Consider the following 26,057-nt stretch of genomic DNA (forward strand, 5'->3'; position numbering starts at 1 on the left):
TTTTGAAATACTAAATAATAGTGTTATGTTGGATTAGTGGTTAACCTTTCACTTTTAATTTCAAAGGGTACGTGCTCAATACCTTATAACTAAACAACATTATTACTTAATTGACGATTTAACTTGGAAATAAAGCATTTGCCTTAAAGCATTAGAGGAGAGTGCCACGTGACACACAAACTTACTTAGGAACACTTTTTAATATATTTGTATAGATTAACTCATATACTAGTAGATACTCCTCCGTTTTCTTTAGTTGTTCCTATTTGGAACCGGAAAACCAATGTAACTCAAACGATAGGTAAGATTCCACAACTTTAAATAAAATTAAATTAACTAAAAATATAGATTCTAGCCCTTTGAGTTATTCTATGTAAAACAATCAATGACACAAAAGATTGAAGGATAAAAGAGTAAAAAATGATTATAAACTAGAGTGAACACATTTATTGTCCTTGAGTTACTTTATATCAGGCCACCATTGAGACAAAAGTCTTAGGTGGTAAAAAAAAGTAAAAAATGACTAATCAATAGTGTGAATACACTTACTGCAACTTAAAACTAATGAGAAATTTAATTTATAAATTACACTATGTATAGAAAGATTCAAATTAAGAACAACATATTGAAATTTCTCAATAATAGATACAGCAACAACAAACGAAAAAAGAGAGGGAGTATTGTTAATGGTACATCTATTACACTGACATTATTGAATCATTTGTGCTCGTTGTTGTCGTTGATTTCGGACCCAACCCTGACACAAGAGATGATTCTGTACTATCAGTATAGAAGGATCGAGGACATTGAGGCGTTGGTATTGTTTTGGTAGAAGAGTCTGTGTTGAGCATATGCACAACTGTTGACATGGTTGGTCTATTATCTGTGTTCTCTTGTGCACACCATAATCCTATCTGAATGCATTTCAAGACTTCAGCAACCGAGTATGAATCTTTCAACGTCGAGTCCATGAATTCCAAGGGTTTTTCTTCCGTCAAACTTTTCCAGGCCTAAGAGCATTCATGTCATATAGGAGTAAATTGGATTTGCATAGATATTTATTTATATGAAGGATTCAGCATAACTGAGTAGCTTATATACTCACATGACTCAATAAGTCTCCGTTTTCAGTTGGGTGGAATCTTGCACTAATCTTCTTGCCGCTTACAATCTCCAAAACTAACACGCCAAAACTGTATACATCTGATTTTACCGAAAATTGTCCATACATGGCGTATTCTGGAGCCATGTAACCACTGTAGTGCATTGAAAATAATTATGAAAACTAAAATAATACAATAAACATTAAAGACATACCTTATTTATATAGAGTTTAATTTGTGTTGAAAAGTAAAAAATACAAAAAGTTTCACATGTATGAAATGTCAAATATGATGGTCACTAGAAATTCATTTGTACCTATGTGTGAATTGTTCTACATTGGAGAAAAGAAGAGAATAACCCATTTTATAAACTAAAAGATCTACTCTTATTATCAGCACATTTTACCATGACAAGATATTATACTCTACTAGTCCACTTATCCCATAGTACTCTTGCTACTTCTATTTTTCGAACATGACCCACAATCATTTAGATCTTTATACTTCCAAGCATGTCACGCCACTCTCTCTCTCGTCTCTAAATATAACAATTAACAAACCCTATTAACTACTATCACATCTACCTTTTCAATAGAATTGAAATTGATAGTCAAATAATGACAACTTATCTTCCAAAACTACGTCTTGAAAAATAAAGGAATAACATGATAACGAGAAGGAGCATCTAAGAGCCATCTATGGAAGAATAAGTTATGTCCAATTGGAAGGAAAATCATTTTTGAGTTGAATAGTTTGTAAACGTAAGAGCACGTTCCTGATTTATCTTTTCAGAAACAAAGATAAAACTTATAGGTCAGGCTTGGTTCACCATAATTTTATCCAATTTTCAAATTTCTAAAATAAGTATAAAATATGGAAACAAAAACAAGTAATTTCCTTGTTTTCAATTGTCAATTTTCAAGATAAACATGAAATTATTAAACACGAGAACACAACTTCTTGCAAAAGAAAAACGGCTTAATGTTAAGCTTTACATTAGACAAGTCTGGCCCAAGTCCATTATGCGATTATGCCTCACATTACTATGTATGTACATGATCCATTCTTAGTTATGATCCATTATTTTCTCGCCTCCCACCATTTTCATCTCTCTTTCTCATCATATAGTCCCAACCATTGAACCATATTTCTCATCTTGTCAACATCCATCTGGTACCTCTTCCTGACCCTCTGCTACGACATAATTTTAATATTTTAAGAGTACATGATTTTAAGAAAATATTGTGACACCGTACTAGGTAGGGGTAGGATAAAGTTAACCAAAACACCACACCGGTTGGCAACTTTGATAAAACAGCTCTACAATTTCTAGATATAGAAACACCATTAGAAATTAATAGAGAAATTTTTTTGGATCCTGAACACACCAAGGGGTAGGAAGATTACACTCAACCTAAACAACACTCAATGTGTTTGATGATTTTTGATACAAAACAACTTGCCTTACGTTGTTTACATCCATGACTATTTATAGCCTTAGTTCAATTACTATTACAACTACATGATTAATTCATAATATGATAGGGGAAGTACAAAGTGAACATAGTTGTGCTACGAAAAGCAATTTTCTACCATATCAAACATAAGGATGTGCTAATTTGTCGAATGTGGTGTTCTTCATTTTCAAACTCCCCCTATTGAAGAAGACTCGACCTCAAGTCTTTTCTCTTCCTCATCTTCATAATATGGAGACAAATCTGCAACATTGAAGGTTGGGAAATATTATATTCCCCTGGAAGCTCAATCTTTTATGTATTTTCTTCAAACCGTTCTAACACCTTGGACGGTCCATCAGCTCTAGATTTCATCTTATCATGTGGTACTTTTGGAAACCTTTCCAATCTCATGTGAATCCAAACAAAATCGCCTTCCTTACCAGCTACTTTGCAAAATTTATTCTCTTGCGATTAATAACATTGATTTTGCCTTAGGATTTGGGCTCCAACTTTCTCGTGTAAACTCTTAACCTCTTTAGCTCATTCATCAACGTCACTACTAATGTGGTGAGGGGAAGGTAACGGAGCTATATCAACCGGTATAGTTGGATCCTTACCATATACGGTTTTGAAAGGACTTTCACCAGTAGCTTGACTAGGGGAGCAATTATAGGCGAATTCAGCTTGAGGTAGCATCACGTCCCATTGTCGGAGATTCTTATTAACAAGACTTCTCAACATGTTTCCAAGTGTCTTGTTGACTGCTTCAGTTTAATCATCAGCTTGAGGATGTGTTGTAAAGCTAAATTGTAGCTTAGTTCCCAATTCCAAGAACTTGACATCTCGATCTGATGTGATGGTCTTTGAAATTCCATGTAAACGTACAACAGAAATAAAGAGCATTAGCAATTTGTGTGGCATCATTAGTCTTGTTGCATAGAACAAAGTGAGCCATTTTTTAAAATCGATCTACCATTTGAAATTCCATTTGTTTCATTGGGTACGAGGTCATCCAACAACACAATCTATGCTAGCATCTTCCCATGGAGCATCAGGCACTAGCATGGCGCGTAAAGACCAGTTTTTTGACCACGAGCCTTCGCAATATGAAATGGATGACGTACATCTCGTAACATATCGATGATTATCTCAGATGATCTGTGGCCAATAGAAGTTTTCTGCAACGATGCTCAATCTCTTGTCTCGACCAAAAGGTCCAGCAAGACCACCAGCATGATACATATTAAGTATCATCTCACGCAATGAACACCTAGGTAAATACAATTGATTTCCCTTGAATAAGTATCCATCTTGTCGATGAAACTAACAACGAGAACCTTCAACATACTTTTTCCAAAGCTCTCCAAAGTGCTCATTGTCATCATATAAAATCTTTAAGAACCTCAAAACTAGTGACCTTAATTTGAAGAGTGGAAAGCAAAGCATGCCATCTACTTAAAGCATCAGCAAAATTGTTTTGTGTTCCCGATTTACGCTTCAGAACAAAGTGAAAAAGGGATAGAAACTCACTCCACTTTGCATGACGACGTTGGTGTTTTTGTTGACTATGAATATACTTAGGTGACATGATCAGAGGACAGCACAAACTCCTTAGGAGCAAGTAATGGCTCTAATGATCCAAGGCTCGTACGATTGCATAAAATTCTTTTTCTTAAGTTGAGTACTTAAGCCTTGACTCATTGAGTTTCTCACAGAACAAAGCAATTGGTAGACCTTCTTGACTAAGAATTGCCCTTATACCAAATCTTAAAGCATCACAATCTACTTTAAAGAGCTTCTCAAAGTCTGGCAAGGTTAGATTGGTGCTCTTGTGACTGTTTTCTTGAGCTCCTCAAAACTTCGTTGGGCTGATGGGATTCACTCAAACTTCTCTTTCTTTAATACCTCTATGATTAGCGCAGTAATGATGCTGAAATTCTTGACAAATCGTCGACAATAAGATGCTAGCCCATGCAAACTGCGAAAATCATGTAATGATTGAGGGCTTGGCCAGCTAGTGACAACTTCAACCTTGCTAGGATCCATCTCAATTCCATTACTTGAGACAATAAATCCAAGGAAGACATCTTTGTCGGTCAAGAAATCAAGTTAGCATGCAACTTTTGTTCATGAAGAACTTGAAAAAGTTGTTGCAAATGCTCTAAAGTGCTCTTCAGAATTATTCCAACTATATATAATTATGTCATCAAAAATAAACGACAACAAACTTGCCAATGAAAGGATGGAATACCTTATTCGTGAGTCACATGAAGGTGGCAGGAGCATTATAGAGACCAAATGGAATGACCATCCATTCATATAATACATCTCTGGATTTAAAAGCGGTATTCCATTCATCTCCAGGTCGCATTCGAATATCATGATAACCACTTCGTAGATCAATCTTGGAAAATACCATAACATCATGCATTTGATCTATTATGGCATCAAATCGAGGGATATAAAAGTGTTACTTAATAGTGATCTGATTGACAACATGACTGTAATTGCACATTCGCCACGATCCATCTTTCTTTGAAACAAGAAGTGCTAGAACTGCACATGGACTTATACTTTCACATACCAAACCCTTTTGCATGAGCTCAATTACTTGCCTCTAAAGCTCTTCATGCTCTTTCGGACTCCTTCGACACGCAGCTTTATTTGGAATAAGTGCACTAGGAACAAAGTCAATACAAAGTTAAATATCACGCATCACAGATACACCAGTAGGAGTCTCTCTTCAAATTCAGCAGCATACTCCGCCACAAATTTGTTTCTTTGTTCCAGGTGATGAAACGTGAGAAACATATTGGCCTTCTCGTTTTCGTTGGCTTTTTAAATTCTCCCACCAGGTGGCTGAATGCTTTTTAAATTTAATATATAGCAACCAACTAAACCTTTTGATTATCATAAATGTCTTTGAAATCAAAGACACGCTCCACATTGTGGAGATAAACTTATCTGGATGAATACCTCCTCCAAAATTTGGAATTAAAATTTTTATTCCAAATTGTTTCTCATGGTGATGGGGATGATGACTTCGTCGAACAATATATGATACTGATGATTCACTTTCGGACTGGTGAAATATATTCAACTCTTCATTTTCATCATCTAATATTTCTTCATCTGATTGATGGAATGGATTTTTTCACCTTAGTAACGTCCTAGACGTTGTTGAAGTCTTTGAATTTCTCATTGCATATCAATATATATTTTTTTATATAAATGGTACTCCATCTTTTTTTTTTTATCGTTTTCACTTAGAATCTTGACACTATTCATACTTAGAGAGAATCTTTTCAATTTTTTTTCAATTTATAAGAAAAAATATAGTTATGTGGGGTCTTGTTTGATTCGTCTCAATTAGTACATTATTAATATTCAATCGTTATAATTTTTACTAATATATAATGAAAGATATTTAAGTTCAAAGATGTGCATTGGGAGATGTGCACATGAAAGTGAGAAAGATAAAAAAAAATAGAGAGAGTATATTCTTTCGAGTGCACAATGATCATTGTGCACCCTAATGCACAATTCATGCTTTGCTCCTCTACTCTTCTTTTTCTCTATCTCTCATTTTCCTCCCCTTTCATGATCAAGCAAAAGAATCTTACCACCTTCTAGCTTTGAAATTACCATTTAAAAATGAAGGAAAATGAGTGTGAATGAGCAAGTATTCTAGAGAGAGGATGGAGGATGAGATACAACATTGACAACTATCACTATTAGTTCTCCGGTAGCTAAACGATTAAGTGGTGCGGTGTTAGTTGTGGTGTTGGGGTGTATTATAGTGGTGGAGATTGTCCTCTTTTTGTACTACTTTATCTCTCTCTGGATATTTTCTCTCTCTTCAGCTACTTTTTGTCTTTATAGCTATTAACCGAAAAGCATGCCATTTCAATTCAATGGAGATCACGGTTTCAAGTTAATAGTTATGGTTCTAGGTAAATAGTCATGCAGGATTTTTGGTTAATAATTATGATTCTCTAATTGTCATGATTTCTAGGAAATTATGAATTTTTGTTCAATAATTAAAGTTCTCTAATAGTTGCTGTTTTGCCAGTTTTGGGCGTAAAAGTTATGACGTCGATCAGTTTGATGACTTAGCCATCTGACTGTTAGCTCAAGACTTAAGTGTCAGACAATTTGGCCATATACTTACTGCTACAAGAAATTCTAAGTTTATTATATAACATATGTTACATGATTGGAAAATTTAAAAACGAAAGGATTGGAAATTCACACTGATGTACAATAAGAAACGATATAAGGAAAAAAGAAGAAGTAGAACTTACTAAGTTCCGACAACTTTGCTAGTGTCGTCCTCCGTTTGTTCAACCTTAAAAATCCTCGCCAAACCAAAATCTGAGATTTTTGGATTCATATATGCATCAAGCAAAATATTTCCTGATTTAAGGTCACGGTGGATGATTCTTGGGCGAGAGTCTTCATGAAGATAAAGCAATCCCCTAGCAACGCCTCTTATAATGTCGTAGCGCTTAGGCCAATTTAGTTCTCCTTGTTTTCCTGCATCTACGATATGTATCTCATAATATAATGTTTCATATATGGTTTATTGCTAGCAGACAAAATTAACCAAGTTGAGGCGAGTACAATCTTTTTTAGGTTTAGTTTATTGATTTGAACCTATCAGTTGAGATCGATAATTTGTTTGGGCTTGACTTATGGTTTACGAATTACTGATTAAATCCAGGTTAAGTCGTGTTTGGTTAGTTTATTACTCATGTCTACTTCATTAATGAGTTTTGTTGATAATGAGTTTTTTTGGTTTTCTAGCTCATTTAATCAAGCCCGGCTAAGGCCCTGGTGAGCAACTCCATATGCCCCCAAAATATAAGGGTCCAATTGTGTTTTGTTTGCCCAATGTTAAAAAAAAATTAATTATTGTAATCTCACATTCTCACACGTGATTTCTTCCGATTCCCCAGAACTCTAACTCCTCGGTTCCTCCGTCTTCCTGTTCTAAGACTCCCAAAATTTTTAATTTTCCAATTACAGCACTAAATCTCTAACCCCTACTTTCCAAAGAGAAAAAATAGCCTCTTTTGAGTTTGATTGAAACTTTCATATTCCTTTTCTAATTCAATTGAACTTGAACCCAAAATCCTGCACTTCACAATAACAAAAAGGGGACTAGTGAAGTAAGAAGATGGTGATAGAGAATAATAAAGTGGAGGAAGAAGCATGCATGATTCCCTTCTACAAGAAAGTGGAGGAAGAAGCAATCATGATCCTCTTCTACAGGAACAAAGTACGTGAAGGAAGAAATAAATTGGAATTATTGTCACATTCTTCAATTTTGTAAGTCAACTTCTTAGTTCTTCTCCAATTTTGTATCTTAATTAATGTCCAATTATACACCTTTTTCGGTGTTTGCAATTTATACACATAATGTGGCATAAAATGTTTTTTTAAATAGTTAGATGATGTTCTTTTTACGGTCATTTTGAATTATTTTGAATTGTTGGAGGTGTTGTTGAGTTTTTTTAAATTATAATTTGTTGGTGTTGTTGTTTTTTAGGTGACACGTTGCTGGTTTGATTGGTTTTGAGTGTCTTGTAATATGAATGTAATATATGTTGACTTTTCAATTAGAATTTGTATGTGGTATAAGTTGAAACCGTTGAATTTGTTTTAAAAAAACAACTTTTATTAGTTAATGAAAATTTGGCTTAAGTATGATATGTATGACATCATCGTTTTTATCTAGTAGGGCCTCATAATTTAATTTCATACAGGGCCACTAAATTGTGCAAGATGACCCTACATTCAATCAAATATGTTCAAATATAACCGCGCGTATAAAAATACAATAATTATTAATACATACACATAGTTATGATCTAGTTATCATTAAGGAACTAAAGTTTAGGTTCTCTTATCGTTAAGGATCCAACGCTTCAAAATCTTTAATTCTAGTAGAAGAAAGTCCAACTAATCCAGTCAATTTGCGTTAGCTGATTCGATATTGACTCGAATTAGTTGGGATCAAGCCGTTGACAAAAATTGGATGAGTTTTCACCAAAATCTGATTTGTTAATGGGTAAAAGATCCGATTTTTGATGAAAATCGAATCATTTACACCAGATTAGTTACACCACATCATTTAATGAGTAACCGGTCCGTTTTTCACCAAAAAAGCCGGATAAGTTTTGTTGGGTTAAGAAGAAAAAGACTTATAACCTTCCAGCAAACAACAAAAAAATACAAAGGTTTTTCTAAAAATGCCACTAGAAACTTTACAAAAACAAGTTCCAAAGCAACAAACTAGAAACGATAAATCATACAGTTTTGTTGGGTCATTTTGATCAGGCGGATCAGTTAAGTGATTGGAGAGGAGTGAGACAATAAGGGGAGCTGGCCCAAAGACATAAACTGATCCGGTTAGGCACTTAACAAATGTTAATAAAGCAATTTCGAGTTCTTAATAAGTTGTAATATTGTTATAACTATGGAATTCTTTTACTTAATCACATTGTAAATGGAGCTGGCAAAATGTGGCTTATAACTATGGAAAAAAATTTTGTGAACATTTTATAGAAATGTGGCTTATCTTAATATTCTTGTTATAACATTGTCATACAGTTTTATGACTACGGAATTTTTTCTACTTTATAATTATATTGTAAAAACATTTATTAAGTAAAATAACATTGGAAAAAATGTGGCCCAAATACATTGAGAACTCGAAGTTACTTCATTAACGTTGTAAATGGAGTTGGCCTAAAGACATTGTTATAACTTATAACTACGGAAGAACAAAATATGGCTCTAGTTTTATTTTGATGATAAAAACTAAAAAAAGAGATTAGATACTCATAAGTGTGAAAGCGGGTTTGGATCACTTACAACTAGAAAGAATTTTACACCATATTGAAGGAGTAGTTCGTCTAGCTTTTAAAATAGTTTTTTCGGTTTTATCACCAAATGCTCTCGAGTTTTCACGAAATTCCCCGAGTATCCTCGTAACTTTTGAAAATACACCTGGTATCCCTCAGTTTTAACATAATACACTCAAATATCCTTAGTGACTAATGGCATTAACTGTCGTTAGTCATTAATAATCCTAATTTTCTACTTTAAACCCTAATTATCCCCTAATCCTAACCCTAATTCTAATCCCTAACCCTAACCCTCTCTCACCACCCCCTCCCCCACCCTCCCAGCAGCCCCCACCCCTTCTACCACCGCCCAGGAGCCCCCCTCCCTAACCTCCCGCAGCCCCTGCCCCTCCCCCACCCCAGCACCCCCGGTGTTTTCCCCACCTCCCGAAGCACCCTCGGTGTTTTCCCCACCCCTCCCCCACCCCCGTTGATTTTCGCACCCTCCCCCCACCCCAATCGATTTTCGTTCGCAAACCTCCCACCCCCATCGACTTCTGGGATTGCGTGTGGGCTTCTGGGTTGTTCATCTACGGGGGTGGGGGTTTGGGTGCTGAAATCGACTAGGGTTGGGGAGGAGGGTACGAAAATCGAGTGGGGTGGAAGAAGGGTGGGGAAATCTGCGTGGGGGTGGGAGACAGGCAGAGGATGCGCAAGGTTGGGGGGCTGCTGGGCGGTGGTGGGAGGGGGCGGTAGGAGAGGGGGTGGCTGGGGTAGGGGAGGGGGGCTACTAAAACGGTGGGGGAAGGGGTGGCGAGAGAGGGCTGCCGGGAGGGTGGGGGAGGGTTAGGGGTTAGGGGTTAGGGTAAGGTTAAAAATTAGGGTTTAGTTAGGTTAACTATGGCTAATTAGGGTTTAATTAGAGTTAATGACTAACGACAGTTAACGCCGTTAGTCATTAAGAGTATTTGGGTCTATTAGGTTCAAACTGAGGGATATCAAGTGTATTTTCAAAAATACAAGGATGCCCGGTGAATTTCGTGAAAACTCCGAGACATTTGGTGAAAAAACCATAGTTTTTTTCTTTCATCATTTTCAATGTGGGACTACTGGTCATATGTATCAATAAGGGTTCCTGGTTTGATAGTCTCACTAGTCACTACCAGTGGATAGCTAAAAAAGTCACATTCCATTGGTCATCTCATCACTAATGACGTATGGTAATTTTTGTTGCAAATAAATTTTAGGGGAGCACAATGCAATTTCAAGAATCTTGAGACTTTTTTTTGTTTTTGACGGGGAAGAAGTTTGAGACTTTGAGTACTAGTTAAAAACATATTTTGAAACTCTAGGGTACAGTAAGCAATTAAAATCTAACATTAAAAAATCAAGAATAAAAGGCTACCAGTGGATGAAGGAACATACCGAATAAAAAGTAGTTGAGGCTTTTGTTGGGAATAAATTCGTATACTAATAATTTCTCCTTCCCTGCTAAGCAAAAGCCCAACAACCTGACGAGATTTCTATGTTGGAGATTGGCTATCAATACAACCTCATTCTTAAATTCTTCCACTCCTTGGCTAGAGATCTTTGATAATCTTTTAACTGCTATTTCTTGTCCGTTTGGCAGAGTTCCCTAAGGTACAAAGACAATCAATTACAAGTATAAACGAAACTAATTAATAATGTTTAAAGTAAAAACAATCAATGTAATTTTTAAAAAAGTGTTACATTCACCTAAAATCTAAAAAAAAATATTACTTACTTCATGCGTCCCATAATATAGTGATTGTAAATTTTTTATTAAGTATTTTAAAATATTGATTTTGTTTCTTTTTTAATTCTACATTTTTCATGATTTGCCTAAGAAAACCATGCCACCATCATTTATTTTCTCATTTAAATTAGTTTTTCTTGACTAATTCAACCCAAGTGTTGAATTAGTCACATATATAATGATTTTTCACCCATTATTCTCTATCCTCTCACCTAAAACTAGTTTTTTTTTTCCACAATATTATTTAATTATCATTTCATGTCCGCATACATTAGTTCCCGTAAAAAAAAAAAGTATTATATTATGAGAAGAAAGGAGTAATACACATGATGATAACCATACTAGGGAGATAGGAATGGAGATGGATATAAATTTTTAGATATAAACTAGTTCTTGTCTCGGGCCATACCCCTCGAATTATTTACTTATATGCATTTGAAGTCTTCAAAAACATAAATATTTGTCTTTAAATGATTTTTCCCCCGACAAATACCAAAATGAGCATTGTAGTGTACTCCCTCCGTTTCCTAAAGATCTTCCTTGTTACTAGGGATGGCAATGGATCCCGGACCCGGCCCGGATCCGTTTTTTCGGATCTGGGTCCTAAAATCTCAGACCCGTTGCATCCGGGTCGAATCTGGGTCCTGCCACCAAATTACGTATCTGAATCTGGATCTGACTCAACATCCGGGCCCTGATTCGCAGATCCGTTTTTAAAAAAAGAAGCTGGGCTGGGCCGTCCAACTCTAAGGCCATTTAAAGACAATACACGTATAGCATTTTCACAAACACTCTTCTTTCTCTCCCTAAAACCCTAATTCCCACGGTGACCCTTTTCTCCAGACTCCACCATCGAACCCCCAAAACCCACCGGCCAACACCCAACACCTACCGGCGAACATCGAAAGCCCACCATCCGGCCATGCTCTCTCCGAAGTTCGACCACCAGTCAGATTCTCTCTCTCGCAATCTCGCTCTCTCGACCACCAGCGAGCAGCCACCATCCACGCCACTAGCTGCCACCCGCGGTCTCGTCACGACTCAGGAAAACCATCGAAGAACACAAGACCACCAGCCACAATGGCCATTAGGGCCAACACCCTAACTTTCACGTTTTGTTACTGAATTTTGTTCATCCACGTTTTCGAAGTTTCAAATTTTTGTTAGATATTATGTTAGTTTGTTATTGAATTAGCTTAATTGAATTTTCCTTACTGTTGTTGAATTTGTGGTTTATTGCTTAATTTTATGGCGAATTTATGGTTAAGTTTCTTAATTTTGTGGCGAATTTGTGGGTGAATTTGTGGTAAAGTAGGCAAAATAATGTAAAAACAAACAGATCCGTTTTGGATCCATTTGGGACCCAGATCCGTGGGATCCGCTGTATTTGGATCCGTGTCCTAATTTTCCAGGCGTGGCGGATCTGAATCCAGACTCTATAAATGGATCCAACCCATTGCCATCCCTACTTGTTATTATTCCTACAAATACCAAGGAGGATCTATTTGTGTGGGATGGATAAAGTAGGAGAGAGAAATGGGTTAAGATAAATAAACAAATAAAAAGGGATTAAGTAGGAGAGAGAAACGGAGTAAATTGAATTAATAATGTAATAGTGGACCATATGATAGGGACATGATAGGGTAAAAAGGGAAAAAAATTCCAAATAAGGAATAAAGTAAAAGAGGGAAGATCTTTTGAAAACACACTTAAACGGAAAGAGGGAAGATCTTTAGGAAACGGAGGGAGTAGTTGGTTATTGCATTAGCATATCAAATGAGAGGTTATGGGTTCGAGTCTTAAAACACACATTTTTATTATTTAATGTCTTATTTGATTGTGTGAGGGAGGGAAGAGTACATGTGACAACATGATATTTGTTTGTCTTGGGGAATATATATATATATATATATATATATATATATATATATATATAGAAGTGAGTTCATATGAAAATGCATACTTATATGAGAAATGAGAATGAATTTTACACGCTATAACTCTTATGTATAAGTGATGTAACTCTAATGAAAAAGTGATGTAACTCCAAAAATAAAATATTTGAAAAAAAAATTCAAAAATATAATTTTTTTTTTTGAATTCAAATTTTTTTAGAGGGATATAACTCTAATGAATAAGTGTTGTAATTCTAAACCAATCGTGTGGTTGAGATTCAATCTCATTTCTCATGTAAGGAGCATTCTCATGTGATCCTGCCTCTCTCTCTCTCTCTCTCTCTCTCTCTCTCTCTCTCTCTCTCTCTTATATAATAATATATATATATATATATATATATATAGATGTCTAGATTTACTTTTGAAAATCGATTCTTGAAAGAACCCAAAAATAGATATCTTTAATAAATAATTGAAACTTAAACTTCTATGGGAAGTTTCATTTCCTGAGAAGTTATTTTCATTATGTCATTCCTAGGAAAGTAGAAACGTTTGGTTGAGACCAAGGAATTTGTAATTCTCATGAATTGATATGAGAATTTTGAATGACCAGAGGGGAGGTTTGAAAAAATTCCAGAATTTCAATTTCCCAGGAATTTTTGTTGCCTCCGTTTTCCTCAATTTATGTCAACTAAACAACTAATCAAATAAGAAAATCATAGGAATTTCTATTGTATACATTATATTTTGTATACCAAACAACCACTTAAGAATATGGAAGTCCAGAAAATTGCTAGTCTAAAGCAACACACTCCTTGTCCTTATCTTCCGTAATCCTCTCGCTTATATTTTACCTATTTAGAGGGTACTTGGTATATAAAATTTGATGTAGGAAACATATTAAAATAAGCGTTTTTATTTCTAATTGTTTGGTATGAGTGTTAAGTAACAAATACCGTTTACAGAAGGAAACATAATCCCCCTATTTGTTACCCTTATCAAATTAGTAAAAACAAATCACGTTTCCTTCCTCAATCATAAACCTCTCAATTGTTTTCATTCCATAAGAATGCCAAACAACTACTAAAGTTAACAATTATTATTTTCATTTTTCCTTCTTATCCAAATCCTTTCTATTATGTTTCCATTGATCATACCAAAGGTTCCATAGAGTTTTGAAGTCAAAAATTGAAAATTTTAATTATATTTAATATCTATAAGTTTTTAAAAAAAAGAATATTTGGAGCGCATAAAGCGTCAACTAAGGGTGTGAATGAGCCAGGGTGGCTCGCAAACTGTTCGAGCTCGGCTCGGTCAAAGATCGGTCAAAGCTCGGCTCAGGAGGGCTCGACTTGAGTTTGAGATTGGCTCGTGGCCTTAGCGAGCCGAGCCTGAGCCTAGTAGAGTTCGGCTCGAAAGTTCGCAAACATGTTCGTAAAATGTTTTAGATAGGCTTTATGTAAAAAAGTATTGTCCCACATCGATAGAAAAAGTAAACACCAACCTTGTTTTTCCTATATAATCTTATTACCCTTTAAGTTCATTATAATTCTTGTTTGATTTGTCTTATTTTATAATGTTGGACAATCATTAAATATGCAAAGCCTAGAAACTTGGATTAGCATAAAATTAATTCTATTACTATATATAATTCTATCAACTTTCTTCTACCCATTGGGAATATGAGGAATAATGCACAGTGTTTGTGAATTATTTAGTTAAGTTTTATAAGTCCCACATCGGTGAGGCAAAAGCAAAACTTCACATCTCCAAACATGAAATGTGCATGATGTGGAAAACAACCACACCCATCTCTTCTTGTACCCGTTGTAGAGCCTAAGTGGGTCCCTTTGTTAGGATTTTGAAAGTCCCACATTGGGGAGGAAGCAAGAGTAACAAGGGGTCTTTTGTATTATATGGGCATGCATAGATAGAAGTACAATGTATGGTTGTTGGGCTTGTCATATTCAATGAAAATTAGCCTAACATCCATACTTATAAAGAGTTTGACAAAACATAATGTTGAACTTATTTAGTTAAGGTTTATAAGTCCCACATCGGTGAGGCAAAAGCAAAACTTCACATCTCCAAATATAAAAGGCGCATGATAGAAAAATCTAAAGCACCCATCTCTTCTTTTTCTCGCTGCTCGCTATAGAGCCTAAGTAAGTTCCTTTGTTGTGATTTTAAAAGTCCCACATTGGGGAGAAAACAAGAATAATAAGGGACCTCTTGTATTATATATGAGGTATAGATAGGAGTACAATGTATGGTGGTTGGGCTTGCATTATTTAATGAAAATTAGCCTGACATCCATACTTATAAAAAGTTTGGCAAAACATTGGGCTATATCTAAAGTCTTGGTTAATGTTAAGCTAAATATTCTTTCAATTTTTAAAAATTTAATTTCACGAGCCGAGCCGAGCCTGGTTTTGTTCGTTTCGAGCTCGGCTCGAGCTCGAACTCATTCATTCTCGAGCCGAGCCGAGCCTGAGTATGTTCGGTCTCAGTTCGGCTCGTTAACACCCCTAGCGTCAACTAAGCATGGAGAGCATAGGGAGTGCTACCAAGCATGTCATTTCTTAATTTTTTTAAAAATAAGCTTTAAAGAACGAGTTCTATGGAGATCTAATTACATATCCAGGAGTTCAGATTAGAGCAAATTATAATACAACCTAAGTAAAGTATACTCCATGTAAGCCACATATTAAAAAATAGAAATTGCATTGTATAATACTTAATGTCGTAATATGGTACGATATAGGAGAGTACCAAGACTATTAAGGATGGCTAACATGATCATTCTTATTCTAGATGTAGTATCACCTATTCTACCTAACAAGATCCGTTGGATATGGCTTATATCTTGGTATAGGATCAAGTGTTACAAGTTTTATTAAAGTACTAATCTTAATTACAACAAAGGAGAGCTTCATGGGTTAAAGATTAGTGCTAGTTTGATCATGCTAAGTAACAAAGGAGGAGAAACTAAGTGAAGAAGCAAGCAGCTGCCCAAGGGAGTTAGGGAGGTGTGTGCTTGAGGTGCTTATGTTTAATTAGTGTTAGTTTAGTCCTAAACTTGCTTTACTTGCACTAATTGTAATAGTTAAACACTTAGCTCCTAAAATCAGTTTTTGTAACACTTCCCATGTATTTCGGTTATTCTATTACTTAGCTTAGGATGTATTTGTGCCAAGTTGGATGTCCAAGTAGGTGAGCTGCAGCAATGATGAGTTCCCTTGAAAGGAGGAGTCTTCAAGTGAAGGAAACCACCCCATTGGACCTCTAAATGAAGCTTCACATCCAAGGGAAGCAAAGGAGAAGGCTACATCAGCCTTTAGGGGATCTTTAGGAGTTTTTTGCTTTGTTTAATCCCCTTAGTATGTATTAGCTTAGTTTTTGCTGTAGTAAGTGTTTTATTTATGTACTATATATATGTAACTTAAGCATGAATGAAAAGGAGAGATTATTGAGTTGAAAAACAAAGTTTACAAACCGTCGTGTTTAAAGACTTAAAACCGAGTGTTTTATGTTCTATCCTTTGCACGAACTACTTGGGAGGTAAAACTACAAGTATTTCAAACCAATTAACAAGATTAGAGAGTGATTCACTTATTTTGTTAATTAAAACCCTTAATCTAAGAAGAGAGTGGAGATTCACTTCCTAGATTAAAACCGACCCTTAGTTAAGGTTGAGAGTGGAGATTCACTTCCTTAGCTAAAACCGAATTAGAAGCTTAAAGAGGAGTCTTTTAGCTTATAGTTCATACTATCCTAAACACATTCTTCATTGAGTTGTGTTTATCAAACAATTCTTTTAGTTTTAAGAGCTTTTCTTTCGACTAAAAGTCTATATCCATTGTTCGTTCGTTTTCCGCTGCATTGTGTTATTGGTTCTTCTAAACACACACGTGAGAGGAGTTCAATTTCGCATCAAGTGGTATCAGAGCTAAGGCATCTAAGTCCTCTTGGTACTTAGACGTTCTTGGAGAAGAAGAAAACAAAAAAAAAAAGAAGTAGAAGAAGCAACCCGTAAGAGACAGATTTTTGAGGTAACTTTGAACGCGAGGTTCTCACATCTCAGATCGTGTTTTTGGGTGATTCTTTTTTTGAAAGTGGTTATTTTTATGTCTAGTTTGTGTCTGTAAAATTTCATAACTTTTGGTGATCATTTGATAGCATAATCAGTGCGTTTTTCTTAAGTGGTCCAAAACCGGATTAATCTGGATCAGTTGTACGAAAATTGAAACTGAAATCAATTGTCTTGTAGTTTTCATGTGAAATTTTTGTAGAGGGTTGGGGACATATAGATGTACGTTCTCACAAAATTTCATTCAATTTGGAGTTGATTTGATTAGGTTTTGAAATTCGAAGTTATAGTCCAATTCTGGGCAGTTTCTAGGCAGAATTTTTTTTCTTTCTTTCGTTTGTATTCATTGTCATAGTAGTTCATTGTGACCTTCTATAAGTTGTATTGTTGTTAATATGGATGCACTAGTTGAAGCTTTTGTACGAATGCAAGAAGCTACTCAAAAGGTGTCTCTATTAATGGAACAAATGCAAGAAGATAAGAAACAAAAACTTCACAAGGAGAAGGTGTCTCTATTAATGGAGAAGCATCAATCAGAAGGAGAAAGTGAAGTTAGTGTTGATCAAGAAGAAGAACATACAAATGTGTGTGAATTGGATGCAAATACAAATGAGGGAGTGGAGGTAGAATATCCTGATTTGAGGGAAGTCTTATTGGATGTTGTTGTTATAGAACAACTACCACCACCCTAACACCACAAAATGATGTAACACCAATTCTAAAGAGCATGGAGGTGAACAAGGAAGACTATGCACAACCTTCAAGCTCCAACAACAGAATTCGAGGTCGAATTCTTTTGAAGAAAGGGAGAATGGTACGATATAGGAGAGTACCAAGACTATTAAGGATGGCTAAGATGATCATTCTTATTCTAGATGTAGTATCACCTATTCTATATCTACTAACAAGATCCGTTGGATATGGCTTATATCTTGGTATAGGATCAAGTGTTACAAGTTTTATTAAAGTACTAATCTTAATTACAACAAAGGAGAGCTTCATGGGTTAAAGATTAGTGCTAGTTTGATCATGCTAAGTAACAAAGGATGGAAACTAAGTGAAGAAGCAAGCAGCTGCCCAAGGGAGTTAGGGAGGTGTGTGCTTGAGGTGCTTATGTTTAATTAGTGTTAGTTTAGTCCTAAACTTCTTTACTTGCACTAATTGTAATAGTTAAACACTTAGCTCCTAAAATCAGTTTTTGTAACACTTCCCATGTATTTCGGTTATTCTATTACTTAGCTTAGGATGTATTTGTGCCAAGTTGGATGTCCAAGTAGGTGAGCTGCAGCAATGATGAGTTCCCTTGAAAGGAGGAGTCTTCAAGTGAAGGAAACCACCCCATTGGACCTCTAAATGAAGCTTCACATCCAAGGGAAGCAAAGGAGAAGGCTACATCAGCCTTTAGGGGATCTTTAGGAGTTTTTTGCTTTGTTTAATCCCCTTAGTATGTATTAGCTTAGTTTTTGCTGTAGTAAGTGTTTTTATTTATGTACTATATTATGTAACTTAAGCATCAATGAAAAATCAGAGATTATTGAGTTGAAAAACAAAGTTTACAAACCGTCGTGTTTAAAGACTTAAAACCGAGTGTTTTATGTTCTATCCTTTGCACGAACTACTTGGGAGGTAAAACTACAAGTATTTCAAACCAATTAACAAGATTAGAGAGTGATTCACTTATTTTGTTAATTAAAACCCTTAATCTAAGAAGAGAGTGGAGATTCACTTCCTAGATTAAACCGCCCTTAGTTAAGGTTGAGAGTGGAGATTCACTTCCTTAGCTAAAACCGAATTAGAAGCTTAAGAGGAGTCTTTTAGCTTATAGTTCATACTACCTAAAACCATTCTTCATTGAGTTTGTGTTTATCAACAATTCTTTTAGTTTTAAGAGCTTTTCTTTCGACTAAAAGTCTATATCCATTGTTCGTTCGTTTTCCGCTGCATTGTGTTATTGGTTCTTCTAAACACACACGTGAGAGGAGTTCAATTTCGCATCATAATATTTGTCGTTAGCATATTTTAAAGTAAAATATTAATAAATAAAAATTTTCCTTACGCTCTAACACACATAGGGCCTAAAAAATAGTTATTCTGTTATATCCATGTTGGATTTATATAATACTCCTTGCGGAATCTTTTGTTCTTTCTGATTTGGAATCAGGCGAGGAATCAATACAACACTAGTTATTAGGCCCGGGCTATGCCCCGGGTAATAAGAAAAAATTTCATTTATTAATATAATACTTTATGATAATAATACTAAATACGACTTAGCCTAGTGGTTAAAATTTTAGTATATTTATATAGATTTAAAGTTTGCTTAGATTCCACACTTAAAAAAAAATATCACAGTACATCTTTGAAGGGAGAGAAAACAATAAAACCCTTGAAAATCACATCTTTCTCCTTCCTCTACTTTCTGTGAAAGTGCCGAACGGTCTTCTTCCTCCTCTATTTATTCTTCAACCAAAAAGTAAATAAAAAATCCTCCGAGTCTTCTATCGTTAGTTTCGGTTGACAAAAGTTAGTTTTAATTGGTTTCGGTCAGCAAAATTCATTAAATTGACAAAAATCCTTTGATTCTGATTTTGCAAGATTCCTCTTGCCATAAGATTTAAATTGTTTCAACCTCCTATTTATGAAAAAAGATGGCCCATATCCTCATGATTTTGAAAATAGACTTACTCTGTTTCGACTTTTGTTGACTCGTAGGTGCAACGACAAAAGGAAGAAACGAGAGAGATAAAGGCTCTGTTTGGTTGGGTGTAAAACATTTTCACTATAAAATGATTTTCATAGAAAACAATTCACAATGGAAAACACAATTTCAAAATTAGTTTTCCGTTGTTTGGTTTCATGTGAGAAAAATGATGAAAAGAAAGGAAAATGAAAGGAAAAGTAAGGAGGTACTGAGAGGAGTGTACAAGAGAGATAAGAAAAAGGAAGGAAAATGGTTTTCCATCCATTTTAAAGGGAAAATGATTTTCCATTATTGGAAGAACAATTTTACTCCTATGAAAAATGGTTTAACACCCTTTTGCACACCAAACAATGTAAAATTGAAAATAGAGAAAAATAGTTTTTCAGGAAAATGTTTTACGCCTTATCAAACGGAGCCAAAGAGTGTAGCGAGCGAGAGAAGAATAGGGGCAGGGTTATGCAAGCAAGTGGCAGTGAGAGGCGAGGTGCGACACGGCGGTCGGTCCGGCGAGGCACTAGTGTAGATTAGGGAGGAACACAATTAGGGGGTATAAGATAGACAAGTTGTTAAAAGCTTGATGAAATTGAGGAGAGAGAGAAGTTTTTCAGAAGGAAAAAATAGAGAGAGAGAAAGTAATATGACGAGGAAAGAGAGTGAATCAATGAAAACATTAAATAAAAGGTACCCACCCAACTATAACCTAAGACAAAGCTAGAATTAAAAAATTTGTATGAGGTTATTTAATTACGTCTAAAATTTAGGTTTTATATAGGAATATTCGAAATAGAAAGAATAATATGAAATTTTCCAATAGGAAATACAAGTTGAATAAACGAGAACGAAATGAGTGATTATAAACAATCACCTCAAAAACCCTAGCCTCGCCTCTCTTTTTCTCTCTCTCAAACCCTAGCCTCTCCTACCCCTTCTTCATCAATTAGGGGCTGTCATGGATGTTTTCGTCCATGGTAAGCCTCTTTTCCCCTTTTATTTACAGTTTTTAATTTATTTTCTTGTTTTGTTCAACAAATTAGTATCTCTTTATGAGATTTTCTCAAACCCTGTTATGGGGTTTTTAGTTTCTGTTCTGGAAATCTCTTTCTCCCCTATGGGAGTTGTGAGTATGGTTCTTTTATTTTTATGTATGAGAAATTATTCTCATTCGTTGAAGTTCGAGACTCAACATGAAGGTATTGGAATCTCAGATGCGGTCAACCTAACTCGATCAAGAATGGTCTTCCCAAAATATATCAGAATGATAGACTTCCTCATCAATAGCTGCTTGATTCAGCAAATACAAGAGGACTGTGTTGTATTGTTTGATCTGGTTCATTGTAGTTTCTTCGAAGACGAATTTGATTTAGTCTTGTTTAATTGTATCTCGTCTTACTTTAATACCTATTGTAGATGCCGTTTGGCCTTCAATTAATGAAATTTCTCTTTCAAAAATAAAATAAAATAAACAACCACCTCAAAGGACACATGTAACCCTCTTAAAAATATTTCCCAATATTCCTATTTAATTTCTATAAACAAAATTTAAAGTTACAATATTTATTCCTTCCATAATACTACCAATATTTCTATTTAATCTACACAGTTTTATTATTACACTTACCAATAGAAAATTTTGACTATTAGTATCTTTAATAACAAAAGTAAATTTTCTAAATACTTGACATTTGAAAATAGTGCTAAGATGAATCTAACAAGATACAAAATGATTAAATTATTCTTTACGTATGAATTTCATATGCTGGTCAAAATAAAGTATGTGAATGATGCCAAATTACAAAATGGATTTTCAATTATTCAACTTTTTCTCATTGCCTACTTAGGATTCGTTTGATTCAACTTATCTTATCTTATCTTATTTGATCTGATCTTATTTTTTTTTTCTGAAATGAGTGAAGATAAGTTTAATTGAACAGAACATCTTATTTATCTTATCTTATCTTAACTTAGTTTATCTTATCTTATGTTAAATAAGTTAAAATAACTTGAACATAATAAGGGCTTAAAGACTCTGTTTTTTTCAACTTATTAGAAGTTATTTTCAGCAGAAATAAGTTCAGATCAATTGATCAGATAAGCAAAATAAGTTGAATAGAACGGAACCAACGTAGTTAAAGAAATCATGCACTTCTAATTAATATTTTCAACATTGTACAAAAAGATGTCCATAAAATTATTGCATAATCACCTCTTTTGTCAAGTTTATCTAATTTGATTAGAAAATTAGTTCATAATTACAAATATATTTATCTTTGTGGAAATCAAATGAAAAAAGAATCTTTCTTTTCTTTATTTTTTGCTTTTTTAATTCCCAAATTTGATTCAAAGTTATGTTCTCCATAATTGCAAAGATTACCTTCACATTTTTTGTGCTTTTCTTTTTAGTAGTGAACAATTCAATTCTAACATTTATTTACCTATCATTGTTAGTATAGCTAAAATTCAAATGTAGTACATTGTCTTGATCTGACCTTTATCTATATGTAATTGACTTACACAAATTGAAATTATATAAATCCAATAAAATGACCATTTCTTTACATTACTATAATATTATGGAAGTATATTGTTGATTTTTTTTTATTTTGATAATGTTTCCTTTTAATGGAAGATTTTGATAATTTATTATCTTTGTTTTTTTATTTGCAAACTTTTTAGTCTTTCTTTTTTTTAAACCTAATTTTTAATTTATTCTAATTTTAGTTGTTTTAAATGGCAAATATATTGATTGACTGACTATCCATTATTATTTTAAAAATTTAAACAAAATTGATGTAATTAAAAAAATAAGGTATTATAGTCATTTAATTGAGGGACACCATCCCCCCCCCCCTTTACTTATATATATACTAGAATATTTTGCACGCGATGCGTGCTTGAATTTTTTTTCGAAAAAGAAGCTCGATTTTCTTCAGCATAAGAGTCAAAATTTGAACATTAATTAGACATACGAAGTATAATTGTTTTTAGTTGCAAAATTTGATTGGTTTAGTTTCTGTCACTTAAGTCTCTCACCATTCTTTTTTGTTTTTTTTTTTTTTTTACTTTTCAAAGTTAAATTCTATGAACAAAATAGAAATTTTATTGAATTTATTATGATTTCTAATATTATAATTTTTTAGTTGATTTTTGAATTAAGTACAAACTTCATAAATTGTAAAGAAAGTAGACACTTTGATTTCAAGTCAATTTTTTCATAGGTTGTAGTTTGTAAGTGAATTTTTAAGTTTTTGTAAAGTTTCCTCATTTTAGTGATTTGCATAACGTAAATTATGCAATTTTATGATTTTAGTTGACTTGTGAGTGATTGTTATAATTATTTTTGATATTTTTGAAGCCCCTTTATTTTAAGTGAATTTGTAATTTAGAATGGGAAGGGGTAACATAGTCTCTTCATTCGGGGACACCATAGTTCCCCCTTCTATATAATAGAGATATGTTGTACTTTTCTTGAATATACTTAATCTAAGATATTTTACATAAACCTTTTTACCTTGATAATTAATCGCTATTATATAATAGAAAAAAATAGGTCCAAATATATGTAAAAGTTTCATTATATATAGTAACAATATAAAAAAGTAAATAATTTTTTTCCTTGTCTAACTTCTAAATTCTGATTTCACTACAAATACACCTCTATTTTTTATCATGACCCACCATTAATTGTGAATGGTTCTTGAGAATAGTGATTTGTAAGTAAATTTTTGTAAATGTTTTTGTATGTATTGACGTTCTAGGTTATTAGCTAGTTTTAGTTTGTATACTAATTTTAACTTTTAATAAAGTTTCCTGATTATTTGAGTGATTTGCGTGATTTTTATAACGTGATTTTCTCAATTGTATGGGTGATTTGTAAAGTTTCTTTTTTTAAGTGATTTGTGAGTGAGTGTTGTAAATTTATTTTTGGTAGTGTCGATTTTAATGTTGACATTCCTTTTGTAATTTATTTTTGGTATTTTTGGTAGTTTTCTTTGAGTGTCGATTTTAATGTCGATTTTATTGGGTGTCTTAAAATGTTCTTCTTGCTTCTATTTTTGAAATTGTACTTTATTCTGAAGTATCATTAGCAAACAAATTTTATTTCTATTTTGAACTCAATTTACATGGAAAATTGTAGCCACTTAATTTACATTTAATATTTATCCTTACTTTTTACATGAAAAGTTATTGCCACATTGAATATTTATAATTTCCAATGCAAATCTTTATCTTTTCAATGAAAGTACTACTCCACAAATTAAAGCATATAATGATTTCCTTAATTCTTGTACATAATGAGAAACAAGTATTGATAAATTGGGACGGAGGAAATAGATGCATTTATTCGTTACAGGATCTCCAAGATACATCTAAACTTTTACTTAATATAATTATAACACTTAGCACAAATTTTAAAACTCTGCATTTTGAAAATACACAAAGATCTGAGATGATTTGAGTAATAACCATTTTAGTCATTTATTAATGAAATAATATGGTAAAAGTTGATAAAATTTTAATATTGGAAATATAAATGGACAACCCTCTATTTTGGAACAAAGGTTACAAAAAAACTCTTAAGCATGAATTATAATGATATTATAAGAAAACTGATTAGACTTATAGCCAGCTAATCCCTTAAGGCTTCAATCTTGATTTTGTTTAATCAACAATTAAACAATTTAATTAGTAGTTATATAGTATTTTTTTCATCAAATAATTTTTTTTGAGTGAGGTTTCATCAAAAAAGTTTGAAACCAAATATTGCTATGACATTATCTAATAGTGATAGTGTAGATATGAGGCAAATATACACTATTACAAAGAGAAAGAAAGAGAGATCTAGGATTAAATAAGAAAAATGTCAAATACGAAGGATGAGGAGTTTTCGTATAAATGAGATGGATGGGACGGACTTTTTCGCATTTTTTCAAAACTAAACATGTATACTTTTTACACTTTATATATATATAAAAAGAAAAATTCATGAATTTACCTTATAAACAGCTCCAAATCCGCCTTGCCCAAGCTTTTGATCATCTGAAAAGTTATTAGTGGCCGCTTCAAGTACACCCAGTTCGAACATCAAGGATTCCTCAGTTGCTAAATCATCAAGCACTATAGCAACATAAATTTCATGAGACCACTCCATGATAATAATAATTAGAGTTTTTTTTTTCAAAAACAATCTTTTAGAAAATTTTGTGAGAAACAACCTTATAAATTTGTCTTTGTGATAAACAACCTTTAAACTCTATTTTCTTGTCAAATCAACCATTTTCCGACATTAACTGGATTTTTCCAACGTAACATTGACTTTTTTTTATCCCCTAATCTCCTCATTTTCCCTCCAGTTTATGTCTTACAGAACTACCCTCTTTCAAACCTAAGTAAATTATTCTATTTCTACTCTCTTACACTTCCTTAGCATTAAAGAACATCATTGAAGTCTCTCATTCGACAATAATTAATATTGTCTGCAACAACAAGTAAGAAACATTAAATCTCCCCTCCCCTTTCTAGTAATTCATTACTCTCTCTTCTCGTACGGTTCATTTCTCTCTTGAAAATCATAATTCACCATGCATATTATTTTGAAAACCATAAATTAAGTTTGCAAGATGCCATAATTAATTAAAAAGAAAAGCCCTAATTGTGTTAAATAAATTTTATGAATTGAGACGTGAGACTATAAAACATAGCAGCAAAGAAGATTTAGGAATCAAGAATCCTAAAGTTACCAATTAAAGATCTTGATTGAGGGGATTTCTTTGGAAAAGTTTGGATTCGGGTCTGGAAAAGAGTGGTTAAGTGTGGAAGAGAGGGAAAAAAGGTTATATATGGAGGGAAATGAAACTCCAAAACACAATAAAAGATAGGGAAGAGGGGTTAAGAAAGTCAATGCCGGAAAAATCAATCATTTTCGGGAAATGGTTGACAGGTTTGATCTGACAAGAAAATAGAGCTTAAAGGTTGTTCTAAAAAAAAAAAAATTATAAGGCTGTTTGTCATAGAATGCCACTTTTAAAAGGTTGTTTCTGACAAAAAACTCTAATATTTATAGCATGTTAAGTAAATAAATATATAATGGTAATGATAATACCTTCATGTCTACTGTTTAATTGAATATGATTTGACTATTTTGTGTTGCCTACCTTATCTCAAATTTCTCTTTGATTCAACTTA

At 33.7% G+C, this 26,057-nt stretch overlaps 1 protein-coding gene across 3 annotated transcripts in view; it reads right to left on the reverse strand.

The window, feature by feature from the left end:
• Positions 1-549: 549 nt before the first annotated feature.
• Positions 550-26,057, reverse strand: part of LOC104897151 (cysteine-rich receptor-like protein kinase 8) — a 38,661-nt gene continuing 13,153 nt past the window's right edge. For 2 of the 3 annotated variants that reach the window (XM_010683977.4, XM_010683976.4), the window contains 5 exons: positions 24,868-24,989; positions 10,837-11,047; positions 6,865-7,102; positions 1,106-1,256; positions 550-1,010 (listed from right to left, as the gene is read on the reverse strand). In XM_010683977.4, coding sequence (XP_010682279.2) covers positions 699-1,010; positions 1,106-1,256; positions 6,865-7,102; positions 10,837-11,047; positions 24,868-24,989 — 1,034 coding nt within the window. In that variant the 3' untranslated portion in view covers positions 550-698. The remainder of the gene's footprint in view (positions 1,011-1,105; positions 1,257-6,864; positions 7,103-10,836; positions 11,048-24,867; positions 24,990-26,057) is intronic. The other variant, XM_019250379.3, reaches the window with a different exon arrangement.

The sequence above is a fragment of the Beta vulgaris genome, chromosome 6 (assembly GCF_026745355.1).
Source record: "Beta vulgaris subsp. vulgaris cultivar EL10 chromosome 6, EL10.2, whole genome shotgun sequence".
NCBI lineage: Eukaryota > Viridiplantae > Streptophyta > Magnoliopsida > Caryophyllales > Amaranthaceae > Beta > Beta vulgaris.